This window comes from Oncorhynchus nerka, linkage group LG13 (assembly GCF_034236695.1).
Source record: "Oncorhynchus nerka isolate Pitt River linkage group LG13, Oner_Uvic_2.0, whole genome shotgun sequence".
Lineage (NCBI taxonomy): Eukaryota > Metazoa > Chordata > Actinopteri > Salmoniformes > Salmonidae > Oncorhynchus > Oncorhynchus nerka.
In genome coordinates this window covers 17,458,691-17,477,929 of record NC_088408.1, presented here as the reverse complement: position 1 = coordinate 17,477,929, position 19,239 = coordinate 17,458,691, and the positions used below count along the sequence as shown (strand labels likewise).

General features: G+C 46.9%; 1 protein-coding gene across 1 annotated transcript in view; it reads right to left on the bottom strand.

Moving 5' to 3' along the window:
- Positions 1–18,875, bottom strand: part of LOC115140378 (disks large-associated protein 2-like) — a 46,258-nt gene extending 27,383 nt beyond the window's left edge. The window contains exons 1-2 of the mRNA XM_029678725.2: positions 17,680–18,875; positions 1,592–1,818 (exon numbers count right to left, since the gene is read on the bottom strand). Of these exons, the coding sequence (XP_029534585.2) occupies positions 1,592–1,818; positions 17,680–18,828 (1,376 nt within the window). The 5' untranslated portion in view covers positions 18,829–18,875. The remainder of the gene's footprint in view (positions 1–1,591; positions 1,819–17,679) is intronic.
- Between the last annotated feature and the right edge of the window lie 364 nt (positions 18,876–19,239).

Below are 19,239 nucleotides of genomic sequence, written 5' to 3'. Positions count from 1 at the left end.
GAAGCTGCATGCATCTAATTATAGACAAATCATAGTCAAAAAAAATCAGTCTGCTGTCTCGCTGTAGCGGGCCTTAGATTTGAACTTTATCACATATAGTCGGCCAGCTGTGGATAGGTTATTAGCACGTCTACTCCCGCTCCCCCTCTCCGGTGCTTGACGGTGCTTGACATCGACAGTTTATTCATTATTACGCACACCTGCCACCTGAGCCTCATGAGACTTACCTGGACTCCATCACCTTCCTGATTACCTCCCCTATATCTGTCACTCCCTTTGGTTCGTTCCCCAGGCGCTATTGACTGTTTCTGTGTTTCATGTCTGTACACTACTCGTGGTTCTTGTTTTGTTCCATGTTCCGTTATGTATTAAATTCACTCCCTGTATCTTAGCCTACACATTACAGAATAACGCCTCCCCAAGGGGAAGCAACAGGGATTTTTTTTACTGGTGACGTCGGGTCCAAGTGCCGCTGCCGCGCAACTGGGGGTGCTTCAGCTGGCTGTCAGGCTTCCATGACTCAGCTGGCTCAACAGGTTCCCAAGCTTCGGTTGGCTCATCAGGCTCCCGCACCTCAGCCGGCTACAGGGTCCCTCCCCGCACCTCAGCCGGCTACAGGGTCCCTCCCCGCACCTCAGCCGGCTACAGGGTCCCTCCCCGCACCTCAGCCGGCTACAGGGTCCCTCCCCGCACCTCAGCCGCCTACAGGATCCCTCCCCGCACCTCAGCCGGCTACAGGGTCCCTCCCCGCACCTCAGCCGCCTACAGGGTCCCTCCCCGCACCTCAGCCGGCTACAGGGTCCCTCCCCACACCTCAGCCGCCTACAAGGTCCCTTCCCGCGTCTATACGCTACTCGTGTTTCTTGTTTTGTTCCATGTTCCGTTATTTATTAAATTCACTCCCTGTACTTGCTTCCCGATTCTTAGCGTACACGTTACACACGCAACAATAGTAAATGTAAATCCAGGACACTCCAACTATTATGATATATTATGTTTTGTATAGTATGTATTCATTTTTGGGTGTCCGTCATCCATTTCATATGATATGTTATGAATTACAATTCATATGTTATGTTACGAATTTGTTGTGGCTTAGGCTAGCTAGTGGCTATGTGGCTAATGCTAAGGTTAGCTAGGTGGCTAATGTTAGCTATGCTATCTTAGAGGGTTAGGAGTTAGGTTAAAGGTTTAAGTTAGGGGAAGGGTTGGCTAACATGCTAAGTAGCAACCTTCGGGTTCCAGGTAGTACCCTTTTGGGTTCCATGTAGAACCTTCTGTAGAAACGGCTCTATATGGTACGCAAACCTGAAAACAAAAAGGGCTCTTCAAATATTTCTCCAATGGAGACGGCTGAAGAACCCTTTTAGGGTTTTCTAAGAATGTATATTACGTCTAGTCTATGAGACTAGGCTGACATGTACGGTGTCCATTTTAGAACATCCTCAGCCTCATACCTCATGGGTGAGGATTGACTCAAGCAGGAGTGACTTATGAGGCTGAGGGTGTGCTAAAAACAGACACTGCAACAACGATCTCGTGACAGTGCATACCACAAGGAGCTTTAGTTGAGACATTAAGATGGGCCTACCTTTGGGGGTCTATGTGGGGCCTCTGCAAAACTGATTTGAGGACGAGGGCGTCGGGTCGGATGGCCTTCTGGGGTGAGGACTTGGGGCTGCCGTCAGATTCGCCACCAGAGTCATTGTCTACCTCTCCCATGGCTTTGACGTAACTGCTGCTGCGCATCCGCCGACATGGGATCTCCTCGTCCTTGTCTCCGTCCTCCGGGTATCCACTCCACTCATCCTGAGGCACCTGCAGCAGAGAGCCCACCTCCGTCAGTCAGTCACATAGATACAACAGTAACATAGATCCAACCCCCCTTGTACGACTGCTCTCTAAGCAGTTATGTTCTCTGCTAGTAAAATGGGGCCCAGCTGCCAAAAGAGTGTAAGAGATGACTCAGAGTCAACTGAGGAAGAGTTTTCCCATAAAACACACAGGGACTGACTGGAGCAGAGTGATCCCCAGCTTCTGTTCTCCCCTCAGACTTGCCCCTCACTCCCCAAGGGTCTGCTCCTCTAATTAACCAGTTTCACTGCTCATAACATTCTACTCCTACTCCCCAGCCATTTTTGTTTTATTCATCTTTCTCTAACATGTAATGTTTTGTTATTTAGCCAAAGTGCTTTTCGGTGTGTATAAGCAGCTGAATATTTTATATTTTTTATTTTATTTCACCTTTATTTAACCAGGTAGGCTAGTTGAGAACAAGTTCTCATTTGCAACTGCGACATGGCCAAGATAAAGCATAGCAGTGTGAACAGACAACACAGAGTTACACATGGAGTAAACAATTAACAAGTCAATAACACAGTAGGAGAAAAAAAAGTCTATATACATTGTGTGCAAAAGGCATGAGGTAGGCGAATAATTACAATTTTGCAGATTAACACTGGAGTGATAAATGATCAGATGGTCATGTACAGGTAGAGATATTGGTGTGCAAAGGCTTTAGGGCTGATCAGTGAGATACACCTGCTGGAGCGCGTGCTACGGATGGGTCTTGCCATCGTGACCAGTGAACTGAGATAAGGCGGAGCTTTACCTAGCATGGACTTGTAGATGACCTGGAGCCAGTGGGTCTGGCGACGAATATGTAGCGAGGGCCAGCCGACTAGAGCATACAAGTCGCAGTGGTGGGTGGTATAAGGTGCTTTAGTGACAAAACGGATGGCACTGTGATAAACTGCATCCAGTTTGCTGAGTAGAGTGTTGGAAGCAATTTTGTAGATGACAACGCCGAAGTCGAGGATCGGTAGGATAGTCAGTTTTACTAGGGTAAGTTTGGCGGCGTGAGTGAAGGAGGCTTTGTTGCGGAATAGAAAGCCGACTCTTGATTTGATTTTCGATTGGAGATGTTTGATATGAGTCTGGAAGGAGAGTTTACAGTCTAGCCAGACACCTAGGTACTTATAGATGTCCACATATTCAAGGTCGGAACCATCCAGGGTGGTGATGCTGGTCAGGTGTGCGGGTGCAGGCAGCGAACGGTTGAAAAGCATGCATTTGGTTTTACTAGCGTTTAAGAGCAGTTGGAGGCCACGGAAGGAGTGTTGTATGGCATTGAAGCTCGTTTGGAGGTTAGATAGCACAGTGTCCAAGGACGGGCCGGAAGTATATAGAATGGTGTCGTCTGCGTAGAGGTGGATCAGGGAATCGCTCGCAGCAAGAGCAACATCATTGATATATACAGAAAAATAGTCGGCCCGAGAATTGAACCCTGTGGCACCCCCATAGAGACTGCCAGAGGACCGGACAGCATGCCCCTCCGATTTGACACACTGAACTCTGTCTGCAAAGTAGTTGGTGAACCAGGCAAGGCAGTCATCAGAAAAACCGAGGCTACTGAGTCTGCCGATAAGAATATGGTGATTGACAGAGTCGAAAGCCTTGGCAAGGTCGATGAAGACGGCTGCACAGTACTGTCTTTTATCGATGGCGGTTATGATATTGTTTAGTACCTTGAGCGTGGCTGAGGTGCACCCGTGACCGGCTCGGAATCCAGATTGCACAGCGGAGAAGGTACGGTGGGATTCGAGATGGTCAGTGACCTGTTTGTTGACTTGGCTTTCGAAGACCTTAGATAGGCAGGGCAGGATGGATATAGGTCTGTAACAGTTTGGGTCCAGGGTGTCTCCCCCTTTGAAGAGGGGGATGACTGCGGCAGCTTTCCAATCCTTGGGGATCTCAGACGATATGAAAGAGAGGTTGAACAGGCTGGTAATAGGGGTTGCGACAATGGCGGAGAACCTGGAGAGAACCTGGAGAGGCTTGGGCGAGTAGCTGCGGGGGGGGGCGGAGCTGTTGGCCGAGGTTGGAGTAGCCAGGCGGAAGGCATGGCCAGCCGTTGAGAAATGCTTGTTGAAGTTTTCGATAATCATGGATTTATCGGTGGTGACCGTGCTACCTAGCCTCAGTGCAGTGGGCAGCTGGGAGGAGGTGCTCTTGTTCTCCATGGACTTCAGTGTCCCAGAACTTTTTGGAGTTGGAGCTACAGGATGCAAACTTCTGCCTGAAGAAGCTGGCCTTGGCTTTCCTGACTGACTGCGTGTATTGGTTCCTGACTTCCCTGAACAGTTGCATATCGCGGGGACTATTCGATGCTATTGCAGTCCGCCATAGCATTACATATTTCTCAGAAACAACTCCAAGAGAAACTATCCTCAATGGTGGCAAGATATTCTCAGTGTAATAAGCTAAAAGTTTTTCCAAAAACATTACATGATACAAATATCAAATCATTTTTCTTTTTGTCATATGCGCCAAATACAACAGGTGTGGGTACATTTACATTTACATTTAAGTCATTTAGCAGACGCTCTTATCCAGAGCGACTTACAAATTGGTGCATTCACCTTATGACATCCAGTGGAACGGCCACTTTACAATAGTGCATCTAAATATTTTAAGGGGGGGATGAGAAGGATTACTTTATCCTATCCTAGGTATTCCTTAAAGAGGTGGGGTTTCAGGTGTCTCCGGAAGGTGGTGATTGACTCCGCTGTCCTGGCGTCGTGAGGGAGTTTGTTCCACCATTGGGGGGCCAGAGCAGCGAACAGTTTTGACTGGGCTGAGCGGGAACTGTACTTCCTCAGTGGTAGGGAGGCGAGCAGGCCAGAGGTGGATGAACGCAGTGCCCTTGTTTGGGTGTAGGGCCTGATCAGAGCCTGGAGGTACTGAGGTGCCGTTCCCCTCACAGCTCCGTAGGCAAGCACCATGGTCTTGTAGCGGATGCGAGCTTCAACTGGAAGCCAGTGGAGAGAGCGGAGGAGCGGGGTGACGTGAGAGAACTTGGGAAGGTTGAACACCAGACGGGCTGCGGCGTTCTGGATGAGTTGTAGGGGTTTAATGGCACAGGCAGGGAGCCCAGCCAACAGCGAGTTGCAGTAATCCAGACGGGAGATGACAAGTGCCTGGATTAGGACCTGCGCCGCTTCCTGTGTGAGGCAGGGTCGTACTCTGCGGATGTTGTAGAGCATGAACCTACAGGAACGGGCCACCGCCTTGATGTTATTTGAGAACGACAGGGTGTTGTCCAGGATCACGCCGAGGTTCTTAGCGCTCTGGGAGGAGGACACAATGGAGTTGTCAACCGTGATGGCGAGATCATGGAACGGGCAGTCCTTCCCCGGGAGGAAGAGCAGCTCCGTCTTGCCGAGGTTCAGCTTGAGGTGGTGATCCATCAGCCACACTGATATGTCTGCCAGACATGCAGAGATGCGATTCGCCACCTGGTCATCAGAAGGGGGAAAGGAGAAGATTAATTGTGTGTCGTCTGCATAGCAATGATAGGAGAGACCATGTGAGGTTATGACAGAGCCAAGTGACTTGGTGTATAGCGAGAATAGGAGAAGGCCTAGAACAGAGCCCTGGGGGACACCAGTGGTGAGAGCACGTGGTGAGGAGACAGATTCTCGCCACGCCACCTGGTAGGAGCGACCTGTCAGGTAGGACGCAATCCAAGCGTGGGCCGCGCCGGAGATGCCCAACTCGGAGAGGGTGGAGAGGAGGATCTGATGGTTCACAGTATCGAAGGCAGCCGATAGGTCTAGAAGGATGAGAGCAGAGGAGAGAGAGTTAGCTTTAGCAGTGCGGAGCGCCTCCGTGATACAGAGAAGAGCAGTCTCAGTTGAATGACTAGTCTTGAAACCTGACTGATTTGGATCAAGAAGGTCATTCTGAGAGAGATAGCGGGAGAGCTGGCCAAGGACGGCACGTTCAAGAGTTTTGGAGAGAAAATAAAGAAGGGATACTGGTCTGTAGTTGTTGACATCGGAGGGATCGAGTGTAGGTTTTTTCAGAAGGGGTGCAACTCTCGCTCTCTTGAAGACGGAAGGGACGTAGCCAGCGGTCAGGGATGAGTTGATGAGCGAGGTGAGGTAAGGGAGAAGGTCTCCGGAAATGGTCTGGAGAAGAGAGGAGGGGATAGGGTCAAGCGGGCAGGTTGTTGGGCGGCCGGCCGTCACAAGACGCGAGATTTCATCTGGAGAGAGAGGGGAGAAAGAGGTCAGAGCACAGGGTAGGGCAGTGTGAGCAGAACCAGCGGTGTCGTTTGACTTAGCAAACGAGGATCGGATGTCGTCGACCTTCTTTTCAAAATGGTTGACGAAGTCATCTGCAGAGAGGGAGGAGGGGGAGGGAGGATTCAGGAGGGAGGAGAAGGTGGCAAAGAGCTTCCTAGGGTTAGAGGCAGATGCTTGGAATTTAGAGTGGTAGAAAGTGGCTTTAGCAGCAGAGACAGAGGAGGAAAATGTAGAGAGGAGGGAGTGAAAGGATGCCAGGTCCGCAGGGAGGCGAGTTTTCCTCCATTTCCGCTCGGCTGCCCGGAGCCCTGTTCTGTGAGCTCGCAATGAGTCGTCGAGCCACGGAGCGGGAGGGGAGGACCGAGCCGGCCTGGAGGATAGGGGACATAGAGAGTCAAAGGATGCAGAAAGGGAGGAGAGGAGGGTTGAGGAGGCAGAATCAGGAGATAGGTTGGAGAAGGTTTGAGCAGAGGGAAGAGATGATAGGATGGAAGAGGAGAGAGTAGCGGGGGAGAGAGAGCGAAGGTTGGGACGGCGCGATACCATCCGAGTAGGGGCAGTGTGGGAAGTGTTGGATGAGAGCGAGAGGGAAAAGGATACAAGGTAGTGGTCGGAGACTTGGAGGGGAGTTGCAATGAGGTTAGTGGAAGAACAGCATCTAGTAAAGATGAGGTCGAGCGTATTGCCTGCCTTGTGAGTAGGGGGGAAGGTGAGAGGGTGAGGTCAAAAGAGGAGAGGAGTGGAAAGAAGGAGGCAGAGAGGAATGAGTCAAAGGAAGACGTGGGGAGGTTAAAGTCGCCCAGAACTGTGAGAGGTGAGCCGTCCTCAGGAAAGGAGCTTATCAAGGCATCAAGCTCATTGATGAACTCTCCGAGGGAACCTGGAGGGCGATAAATGATAAGGATGTTAAGCTTGAAAGGGCTGGTAACTGTGACAGCATGGAATTCAAAGGAGGCGATAGACAGATGGGTAAGGGGAGAAAGAGAGAATGACCACTTGGGAGAGATGAGGATCCCGGTGCCACCACCCCGCTGGCCAGAAGCTCTCGGGGTGTGCGAGAACACGTGGGCGGACGAAGAGAGAGCAGTAGGAGTAGCAGTGTTATCTGTGGTGATCCATCTTTCCGTCAGTGCCAAGAAGTCGAGGGACTGGAGGGAGGCATAGGCTGAGATGAACTCTGCCTTGTTGGCCGCAGATCGGCAGTTCCAGAGGCTACCGGAGACCTGGAACTCCATGTGGGTCGTGCGCGCTGGGACCACCAGATTAGGGTGGCCGCGGCCACGCGGTGTGGAGCATTTGTATGGTCTGTGCAGAGAGGAGAGAACAGGGATAGACAGACACATAGTTGACAGGCTACAGAAGAGGCTACGCTAATGCAAAGGAGATTGGAATGACAAGTGGACTACACGTCTCGAATGTTCAGAAAGTTAAGCTTACGTAGCAAGAATCTTATTGACTAAAATGATTAAAATGATACAGTACTGCTGAAGTAGGCTAGCTGGCAGTGGCTGCGTTGTTGACTTTGTAGGCTAGCTGGCAGTGGCTGCGTTGTTGACACTACACTAATCAAGTCGTTCCGTTGAGTGTAATAGTTTTTACAGTGCTGCTATTCGGGGGCTAGCTGGCTAGCTAGCAGTGTTGATTACGTTACGTTGCGTTAAAAGAACGACAATAGCTGGCTAGCTAACCTAGAAAATCGCTCTAGACTACACAATTATCTTTGATACAAAGACGGCTATGCAGCTAGCTATGTAGCTAGCTACGATCAGACAAATCAAACCGTTGTACTGTAATGAAATGAAATGAAAATGTGATACTACCTGTGGAGCGAAGCGGACCGGGTTGTTGAGTGCGGAAGTTCTATTCGGTAGACGTTGGCTAGCTGTTGGCTAGCTAGCAGTGTCTCCTACGTTAAGGACGACAAATAGCTGGCTAGCTAACCTCGGTAAATTAAGATAATCACTCTAAAACTACACACTCTAAACTACACAATTATCTTGGATACGAAGACAGCAAAGACAACTATGTAGCTAGCTAACACTACACTAATCAAGTCGTTCAGTTGAGTGTGATAGTTTCTGCAGTGCTGCTATTCGGTAAACGGTGGACGTTTGCTAGCTGGCTAGCTGCTGGGCAGATAGCAGTGTAGACTACGTTAGGACGACGAAATACGATAATTACGCAATTATCTTTGATACAATGACGGCTATGTAGCTAGCTAAGAAGAAATTGCTAAGATTAGACAAATCAAGCCGTTGTACTATAATGAAATGTAATGAAATGTAATGAAAAGTTATACCTGCGGACCGAAGTGCGAAGTGCGGATGCGACCACTCGCTCCAACCCGGAAGTTTGCTACTGCTACTGGTAGACCTTACAGTGAAATGCTTAGTTACAAGCCCTAACCAACATTGCAGTTTAAATATTCCAACAAAAGAAAATACAAAAAATATATATAAAAAAAACAATAACAAATATTTAAAGAGCTGCAGTAAAATATCAATAGTGAGGCTATATAAAGTGGGGTACCAGTACAGAGTCAATGTGCAGGGGCACAGGTTAGTCGAGGTAATTGTGGTAATATGTACATGTAGGTAGAGTTATTAAAGTGACTATGCATAGATAATAACAGAGAGTAGCAGCAGTGTAGAATGTGGGTGGGGGGGGGGGGTGCAATGCAATAAGTCTGGGTAGCCCTTTGATTAGCTGTTCAGTAGTCTTATGGCTTGGGGGTAGAAGCTGTTTGGAAGCCTCTTGGACCTAGACTTGGCACTCTGGTACCGCTTGCCATGCGATAGCAGAGAGAACAGTCTATGACTAGGGTGGCTGGAGTCCTATACAATTTTTAGGGCCTTCCTCTGAATAGGTTTTGTCGTGCCCTCTTCACGACTGTCTTGGTGTGCTTGGACCATGTCAGTTTGTTGGATCTTTAAGCTCTCAACCTGCTCCATTACAGCCCCGTCGATGAGAATGGGGGCACTCTCTAAACACTTCAGCAAGCAGGCCTTTCTAATCAACCTGGCCCGGGTATCCTGGAAGGATATGGACCTCATTCCATCAGTAGAGGATGCTTGGTTATTCTTTAAAAGTGCTTTCCTCACCATCTTTAAATAAGCATGCCCCATTCAAAAAAATTTAGAACCAGGAACAGATATAGCCCTTGGTTCACTCCAGACCTGACTGCCCTTGACCAGCACAAAATCATCCTGTGGCGTAATGCATTAGCATCCAACGCGAATTTCCACCGCGATATGCAACATTTCAGGGAAGTTAGGAACCAATATACCCAAGCAGTTAGGAAAGCTAAGGCTAGCTTTTTCAAGCAGAAATTTGCATCCTGTAGCACAAACTCCAAACATTTCTGGGACACTGTAAAGTCCATGGAGAATAAGAGCACCTCCTCCCAGCTGCCCACTGCACTGAGGCTAGGAAACACTGTCAGCACCAATAAATCCACGAGAATTGAGAATTTCGATAAGCATTTTTCTACGGCTGGCCATGCTTTCCACTTGGCCACCCCTACCCTGGTCAACAGCCCTGCACCCCCCACAGCAACTACCCCAATCCTCCCCATTTCTCCTTTACCCAAATCCAGATAGCTGATGTTCTGAAAGAGCTGCAAAATCTTGACCCCTACAAATCAGCCGGGCTAAACAATCTGGACCCTTTCTTTCTAAAATTATCAGCCGAAATTGTTGCAACCCCTATTACTAGCCTGTTCAACCTCTCTTTCGTATCGTCTGAGATCCCCAAACATTGGAAAGCTGCCGTGGTCATCCCCCTCTTCAAAGGGAGAGACTCTCTAGACCCAAACTGCTAAAGACCTATATCTATCCTACCCTGCCTTTCTAAGGTCTTTGAAAGCCAAGTTAACAAAACAGATCACTGACCATTTCGAATCCCACCGTACCTTCTTCACTATACAATCTGGTTTCTGAGCTGGTCATGGGTGCACCTCAGCCATGCTCAAGGTCCTAAACAATATCATAGCCGCCATCGATAGGAGACAATACTGTGCAGCTGTTTTCATTGACCTGGCCAAGCCTTTCGACTCTGTCAATCACCTCATTCTTATCGGCAGACTCAACAGCCTTGATTTCTCAAATGACGGATTGACCAACTACTTCTCAGACAGAGTTCAGTGTCTCAAATCGGAGGGCCTGTTGTCCGGACCTCTGGCAGTTTCTATGGGGGTGCCACAGGGTTAAATTCTCGGGCCGACTCTTGTCTCTGTATACATCAATGTCGCTCTTGCTGCTGGTGATTCTCTGATCCACCTCTACGCAGACGACACCATTCTGTATACTTCTGGTCCTTCTTTGGACGCTGTTAACTAACCTCCAGATGAGCTTCTTCTGCACATCTATCACTCCAGTGTGTAATTGCTAAATTTTAATTATTTCTCCACTATGTTCTATTTATTGCCTTACCTCTATCTTACCTTTATCTTACCTCATTTGCACACACTGTATATAGACGTTTTCTTTTGTATGTTTTTTTTATTCCATGTGTACCTCTGTGTTGTTTTTGTCGCACTGCTTTGCTTTATCTTGGCCAGGTCGCAGTTGTAAATGAGAACTTGTTCTCAACTAGCCTACCTGGTTAAATAAAGGTGAAATACAAAATAAATAAATACATCTGATCTCTTTTTTTATTGACCGAGTCACTGGTGCTTCCTGCTTTAATTTTAGCTTGCAAGCAGGAATCAGGACTGTGGAAATATGGTCAGATTTCCAAATGGAGGCGAGGAAGAGCTTTGTACGCATCTCTGTGTTTGGAGAAAAGATGGTCTAGAGTTTTTTTTCCCTCTGGTTGCACATTTAATCCAGATGACTTAGTACTGAGATACTGATATACACAATACATTTACTAAATGTACATTTTTGTAGAGATGGTGTACCGCAGGGATGAATACAAATGGCAATTCCCTTCCCCCTTGTAATCCTCTCATGTACAGCATGGCTCTGAGGTCTAAACTCCAGTGAGTGGAGTCAAACTTCCTAGGGAATGGATGTGTGGCCTGTAGAGTTCCATCTCATCACAGATTGCCAAGCCATCCACACAGTGAATGGCACTGCAAGCCTGTCGGAGTGACTAGTCCCAGTGAAATGGGCTTAGTGTGAGAAGAGGAGGGGTGTGAATTGAGTGGGAAAGAAAAGCTTGTTTAATCTACAGGGGGGCTCTGTGGCCTAGCTCCACTTTGCCCTGTTAGACTGTTAGGGCAGAGACAGACCAACATTCAACCTGTTCATACATTCTTGAGAAGCAGGAACAATGGGATTTCTCCCACAATTGCGGTCTAGGCACAGTGTGGGTTTGATTGAACCTTACCTACAGTGGCTGCCATTCATTCACCTGAGGCTGTGCTTGTAACTTTTACGTTGACACAATGTACTGTAGTTAGTGACAAATTATTAATTTTAGCAGCAGACAAGTTAATTAATCTTGCTACTATTATTAGGAAACGATGTAATGTGCCATGAACCCCAACAGCAGTTACCAAGCATAGACAAGTGGTGCATGTTCTGTTGGTAGAAATATGAACATTTTACTGAAAATCCAGAGGTCTCAGGGTCAGCTATAGGATGAAGAGCGTTACACTGCACAGTGAGGGGAGTAATAAAGTCATGGATAATACCATGTCTTCCTCCCAAATCCTCCACACTCATTTTAAGGCGAATGTAGGCTAGTGTGTAGGTTGCAGCCATAGCAACTGCAGATAAAAGAGCGACATTAACACATCGTGCATATGCAACGGCGTAGCCTCGACTGTAACAGTCGTTCGACGAACGGCAGAACAATTAATAGTGATTAAGGGATCATTGTTAATTACATGGTGTTGCTTTGCCATAAACATTTCCACACCAAAACAAAGCAGCTAATTTACTGTACAAGTAGCTCTAATTGGTGAAATCAAAGAAGGTTAATAGTTTAATAAGGCATGTTCTAGTCAATCCACATTAGTAGACAGTACATGCGAATTGAAAATATTTTCTAGCACTCTAAGACGGATGATCATATTCATATACTTTAACCATATATCTTACATCTACTCATTTCAAGGCATATTGGCATTGACATGAAATTAGCCATCAACGGCCAATCAAATGAATGATGTCAGACATATGTTGTAGCTGTCCAGCATAATGATCAGGCGTATGTACTGGATGTATAACATAAAATTCCATCACGCTGTGCCCCCAGTGGACAAGGGGAGCAGTGGTTCTTAGAACAACAGCCTGGGGCATTAGTGGTCTCCCTCTCTACCTCTGCCAGTTATTCCCCCCAACCAATCATGGGCCCTGTCTGGTTATTTCCCCTCCACAGTCCCTGGGCTGCTATCAGAGAGAGCAGAGTAGGATGAATGTTGGGTTTTCTGTTCCTGGAGGGAACCTCACTCACTCACACATATATGTATATTAAATGCAGCCATCGGTGGACATAAACCTGATCTATAAACGGCTCCTTTCTAGCATATAATCTGTATAGAGCAAAAGAACATCAGGTCAGGTGACTTCAAAGAAGAGGTGATACGGATCCAACAGGAAGCTGCATATGTGACAGAGTGAAAATTCCACCCCAGCCAGGGCGTGAACGCGCAACCTTCCTCACCGTTCCACAACATACTCAAAAATCGCTGTCAATACCACTGACCAAGTAAAGACAAGGCATTTCTGAATCCGGAGCAACAATAATTCTGTCTCAGAAAGGCAGTATGGATGCTATGTGCTACACATTCCAGTACCTCTCAAGTAGTGTTGCCTTGACGATTAGTGAGGGAGGGATACAGCAAATAAAAACATTAATCAGGAAAATCTAATTCAATGTAACTAATTACATACAAGGTGAATACTGATGAACACTTCCTAAAGCATTGCAAAGCCAGGTTGGGTCAAAAGGCAATTGCAGACAGACTGCTGTTGTGACCTAAGTGGACATGTTGGCATGCCAAACTGCTTAACAAGAGAGCAAAGAGGCTAAGCTCTAAAAATAAAAATATGTAAAAAATTTAACGCAAATCTCCTCAGCAATGCCTGACTTCACAAGCCAAAAGGATAATTAGCTGGCTTGCTTATATCTTCACTTCAAAGCTCTATCAGCAAAACTATCATTCACACTAATCTGCTGTTTCTGCGTTTCTCCATTCCCACAAGAGAGAGTTGAATAAAAATACAGTGATTGTGTGGAAACTAAATTAATCATGCTTAAAGACAGCAATAAAGCAAAGGTATTATTTTTTCTCCTAATGCGTTGTCTTTGATCAGCTGGGGCAGTGGTTAACAAGGCAGGCATCGCTCATGAGAGCCCAGCGCTAGCTTGTTAGCTTTCCCCTGTCTCTTCTCTGAGTGGATGTTGTCACACCTGAATGAAGAGGCGCTTGGCTGCGCCACTGGGTTCGATTAGGCTAGAAAAGGTCTGGTGCCATTAGTTGGTATACATTTTATCAACACCCATAGACTGGTGAGTTAAACGTTTCTAGGACACTAAGATGGACTATCTTGAATGATGAACACTAAAATGCTCAGAATAGTTTGACACACATTGGATAACATTTTTTTTTTTGTTAGTACCCACCATCTAATACATTTGGTTCGCTCCCTTAAACAGACTGTTTAACAGTAGAGGAAGGGAGGGAGTTTCCGGCTGTGTGGGTATGTAATAATTCTCATAGTAAAAATGGAAACCATAACATTGCATTAATGAGATAAACAACAAAAAAAACAATGCCACAGGCACCCTGGGTCTCTAATTAAGCAATAAGGCCTGAGTGGGTGTGGTATATGGCCAATATACTACGCAACGTGGAGTGCCTGGACACACCCCTTAGCCGTGGTATATTGGTAATATACCACAAACCCCAGAGGTGCTTTATTGCTATTGTAAACTGGTTACCAACGTAATTAGAGCAGTACAAATACCCGTGATATACGGTCTGATATACCACGGATGTCAGTCAATTAGCATTCAGGGCTCGAACCACCCAGTTTATAATGTGAAAGAATCAAAGTCCTGCCACCTGTGCTTGAGCTGTGCTAGACACACAAGATGACAGCCGGACAGAAGAAGCCATTCCATCAAACTTTATTGAGTGTGGCGAGCAGATCGCCCCAGCCAGCGAGCACTCAGGGAGAAATATATATGTAAGGCTTGACAGCTTATTCATTACAATTACTGGGTGCATGTACGGCGGCCAGATGTTGAAGCACGCCCACCGGACAGGGATGCAGACCATTACCCTAATCCGTCTCAATAACGCTGCATGGTGAGCACAGGCAGGCAGGCAAGCAGGCAGACAGGCAGACAGACAGGCAGACAGGCAGACAGGCAGGCAGGCAGGCAGGTAGGCAGGTAAGCAGGCAGGCAGGCAGGCAGGCAGGCGTGTCACACTCTCTAAGCACGTGGATGCTGGGGTGTTTAGGCCCTGGGGATATCATTTGTTACAATGACTGGTGCAAATCACCAGGGGACACCAGCTTGACCTTCAGATGTGTTACTGAGAATACTTGGTCTAAATCTAACTTCAAAAGCCATGTGGATGAATGGATAGGATACAAATGTCTGCTCAGTACAGAAGACTGACAGATTCAGCCCAGTCTACCTCTCTACCAGGCTCCAGACTATCTCATCACATTTGCTGCATCAATATCGGTGCAATACTGGTGTAGGCCTTCCACCTGTGAAAATGTAAAAAAATATATATATATACAGTGGGGCAAAAAAGTATTTAGTCAGCCACCAATTGTGCAAGTTCTCCCACTTAAAAAGATGAGAGGCCTGTATTGGTCAGATTCACTGATAAACAGCCATATGATAAACAAACTGTAGTTGAACGTTTCACCTTTGATTCTTGATTTTTTTGTCCTTTTTGAAAAAAAATGCAAACCAAATATACCTATCTAGCTAAATTCCATTCCTTTGCTTGTAGCGTGCTTCTCATCTGACTGGTGAGAAGCAGCAACCGAAATGTTGGTTCCAGTTCTAGAACTCAGATTCAGCTGAAAAGATGTTAGCATTGTCAGAAATGCTACAAAAAGGTAGCACATCGTTGGTTCTTAATGAACAGAAATTAGCATGTGAGAGCAATAGATTATACATTTAATTAAAATTGTTGCACCTACAAACTTAGTCAATCCGACATTTCTTAAATCCAATAGTCACTTTATGGATGCTGTCGTCTCATTTTAATCCGATGTCTCAAATTTGAGCAAGGTAGGTGCAGAAAATACTCTTAAAACTCAGTTTGCTAGAAACCATGTTAAATAATCTGGTATGTGGTTCTCTGTAACAGTCGGACGGCTCATGACGAGAGGCTAGAATGTATTCTGTGCTTCCAATCAAGTTGATTTACGAATCTTCATCTAGATTGGTGTCATATTGGTTTAGATATGATGGTGGGGAGATTTTAATTGAATATTTAGCTTTAATCAATGCCTATATTGTGGGTGATATCGCTCCCACAATAATACAGAAGGATTGGTGACTGAAGCGACAGTAAGGCCTGGAGTGAAAGTAATGCAATCAAACCCTCACCTTTGACCTGAATGTATCACTTTATTACACAACAGGCTTCACCTCCATCATCTTGATGTGGTCTCGCCGTTTCTACACCAGGTGCAGCAGACACTTATTGGATCTTGTTAGCATAATGACTTCCCTTGGAAGAAGCAGCTCAGCGTTTCTCAATCACGGTCCTACCTCTGAGTCCTCTGCTTCTACCAGGCCTAGGTCACTGAATATAGACCAACCTGTTTCTTATCGGGATTAGGTCACTGAATATAGACCAACCTGTTTCTTATCGGGATTAGGTCACTGAATATAGACCAACCTGTTTCTTATCGGGATTAGGTCACTGAATATAGACCAACCTGTTTCTTATCGGGATTAGGTCACTGAATATAGACCAACCTGTTTCTTATCGGGATTAGGTCACTGAATATAGACCAACCTGTTTCTTATCGGGATTAGGTCACTGAATATAGACCAACCTGTTTCTTATCAGAATTAGGCCACTGACTATACACTGAGTATACCAAATATTAGGAACACCTTCCTTTTACCAGGATTCAGTCTATGTCATGGAAAGAGCAGGTGTTCTTAATGTTTTGTAGACTCTGTGTAGAGTAGACAAACCTGCATGTACATACCTCTGGTCCTAAAGGTCTTTATGTATCACATTTGCTGACTTTGCAAGATTATAATTAGGGATGTAGTGGTAAAAAAAAAATACAGCCGATATACGCTATTCACAAAATAAAAAGCCACGTACAGTAAACACAGGTTTCGCGTCTCTTTTATTTTGTGAATAGCGTATACCCTTGACTCAATCCCTGATCATCTTACAATACTATCTCAGAAGATTGTTAGTGTCCAACAAAGAGCTATAATGAATAATAACATCTATATAAACTTCTATGGAAGTGTACTTTACACAAATCCAATATGCCAAGGCAGTGTTGAACACTTTTGCAATTCAGCGTTATTGAGGTAGAAATCAAACATTTAACAGATGAAAACCGTAGCCTATACCTTGTGTCCGTAGGTTAACAGTCTGAAACCCCAAACGTGTCAAACTTGGAAATAGCATCATTTATTGCTGCTGTGTGTTAAGTCTGGTGAGTGTATTTTACTTTAAATCTCTCTCTCTCTCTCTCTCTCTCTCTCTCTCTCTCTCTCTCTCTCTCTGTCTCTCTCTCTCTGTCTCTCTGTCTCTCTCTCTCTCTCTCTCTCTCTGTCTCTCTCTGTCTCTCTCTCTGTCTCTCTCTCTGTCTCTCTCTCTCTCTGTCTCTCTGTCTCTCTCTCTCTCTCTCTCTGTCTCTCTCTCTCTCTCTGTCTCTCTCTCTCTCTCTCTCTCTCTCTGTCTCTCTCTGTCTCTCTCTCTCTGTCTCTCTCTGTCTCTCTCTCTCTGTCTCTCTCTCTGTCTCTCTCTCTCTGTCTCTCTCTCTCTCTCTCTCTCTCTCTGTCTCTGTCTCTCTCTTTGTCTCTCTCTCTCTCTCTCTCTGTCTCTCTGTTCGTGTGTGCGTGAAAAAGATCCATGGTGTTTGAAAAACAGCAGGAGTTGCCCACCAGATAGAGAAGGTTATCCAAGGAAGCTTCCATCCCTATTATCTACAGTCTCTTCCTCCATGACATTGATTCCCTCAATTGATCGCTCTAAATAGACAATAGCTCCCCCAGGGAACTCACAATGGGGAATCACAGATAAAGTATATTGGCCTCACACATAGGAGCTTGAATTGTTCCTCTGAGAATAGAAAAGTACAGATTCAATCAAGGAGGTTTTACTGACTGGGCTGACTGATGCATCCATCATTATGTTTTGCTCAGGAGGTCCTTTCTAAGAATCAATGAGATCAATGGCTGCTACTGTTCGTAATATATTTGGATGTGTGATACGATAAATTGGGAAATTATTATATTACCTCTGTCATGTTTTACCTCTGTCATGAATTATTCCACATACAACATAAAAGCTACTGTAAGCTTTGGGCAAGGTTCAACATCTTTGTTCAGCAGTATCAGTGTGCACGTGCATGCGCACACGCACGCACACACACACACACACACACACACGGCTCTGAACACCACTCACCTGTAGATAGTGACAGGCCCGTAGTGAGGGCTTGAGGTCTGTGTGCATCATGGGTTTCTCCAGGTTGAGGGAGGACTTCCTGTAAGCTTCCTTGGCCTGGCTGACAGTCAGCGTAGACCAGGAACTTCTCTTCATAAACTTCCCCTCCGGAGCCGTGGCCATGCTCTCGCATGCCGAGCACTTGACGTCGTTGTTGCTCTTCGAGGTCTTGAGGGACATGTCCCCAAAGTGACTGTGATGCATGGAGTCCGGGTAGCAGTGGGCGGCATGGGCGTAGTCACCGTGGTGACGGCTCATGACGCTGGGCGTGCGGTAGGTGCTGTCGCTGTCCAGGTTGTCGTCAGAGCTCCAGAAGCCACCCGCGCCCCCCGAGCGGTGCGCCTTGCGCTCTTTGCTCTTGCTCCGCTTGCTGCCGTGCTTGGAGCCTCCATGGTGGCCGTGTTGGGAGCCTCCGTGGTGGCCGTGTTGAGAGCCTCCGTGGTGTCCCCCTCCTCCTCCTTCACCCTTGGTGCCGTTCATCTTGGACGATCCCTCCAGGGAATGGGACTTTGTGAAAAGCTTCTGGACAGAGTGGACCAGGTGGCGGATGCGTCCGGGGCTCTCGCTGCGCTGCTCCGTGGTGGTGGTTGTTGACGCCCTCTGGTACTGCAGCGTGTGGAAGCCATCGTGATGCAGCGGCAGCTGCTTCTCAAACTGGTCCAGCAGATTGGCCGGGATGCGGTTGCTCTTGCCGCTGCCTTGGTACTGCAAGACGGAAGCGGCAGTGGCAGCAGCATGGGAGGTGGCGGAGGCAGTGATGGCGGCGCAGTCGTCCCGCGTGGCTGAGTCATAGTATTGGGTGCTGTAGTGCATTCTGGGGAAGGTGCTGCTGGAAACGTGGTCAATGGGGCCAACGCCGACTGACGAGGGCGCCATCATGACGGGGGACATCATCATGCAGTCTGAGTGGATGGAGCTGCGCGGTGAGTAGCGGTGGTGGTAATCCATGGGGCAGCTCTCAGTGGGGCTGAGCAGGTAGGAGGTGTGGCGTGAGTCGGAGGCGCCACCATGGTGACCCATGCCATGGATGTCTTGGGGGTAGTCGAACTGGTCTAGCCCATGAGGCGAGAGGATCTGGTGCTGGGAGCGACCGCCCGATAAGCCCTTCATGTTCCTAGCTGGGGGGACGGGGTGGCGTCTGCCTTCATCGAAGTGTCGAGACGGGGACCAAGGGGAATACTGCTGGTCTGACAGAAATACACAGAGAGAGAGAGAGTAATAAGAATTATGCTCAGACTTGTGTAAATGCATTCAGTCACCTTATGCAGGTGCAGTAAGTGATCGCTCCAAATCTCAATTGTTTTTTCAGCTGCTTTCAAAAACGGCAGCAAGAGAGCTGGGGAAGTGTATCTTTAAAATCTCATGAAATCCAATAAAGATTTTGATTATTTACTTTGAATATATATTACATACAGATGTAGGATCTTAATTTGATCAGTTCAGTTTCTGAGCAGCAGGAAATGTGAATTATTATGTGGATTATAATTAATGTTGGGGTTGATAAGTATAATGAGGTTGATA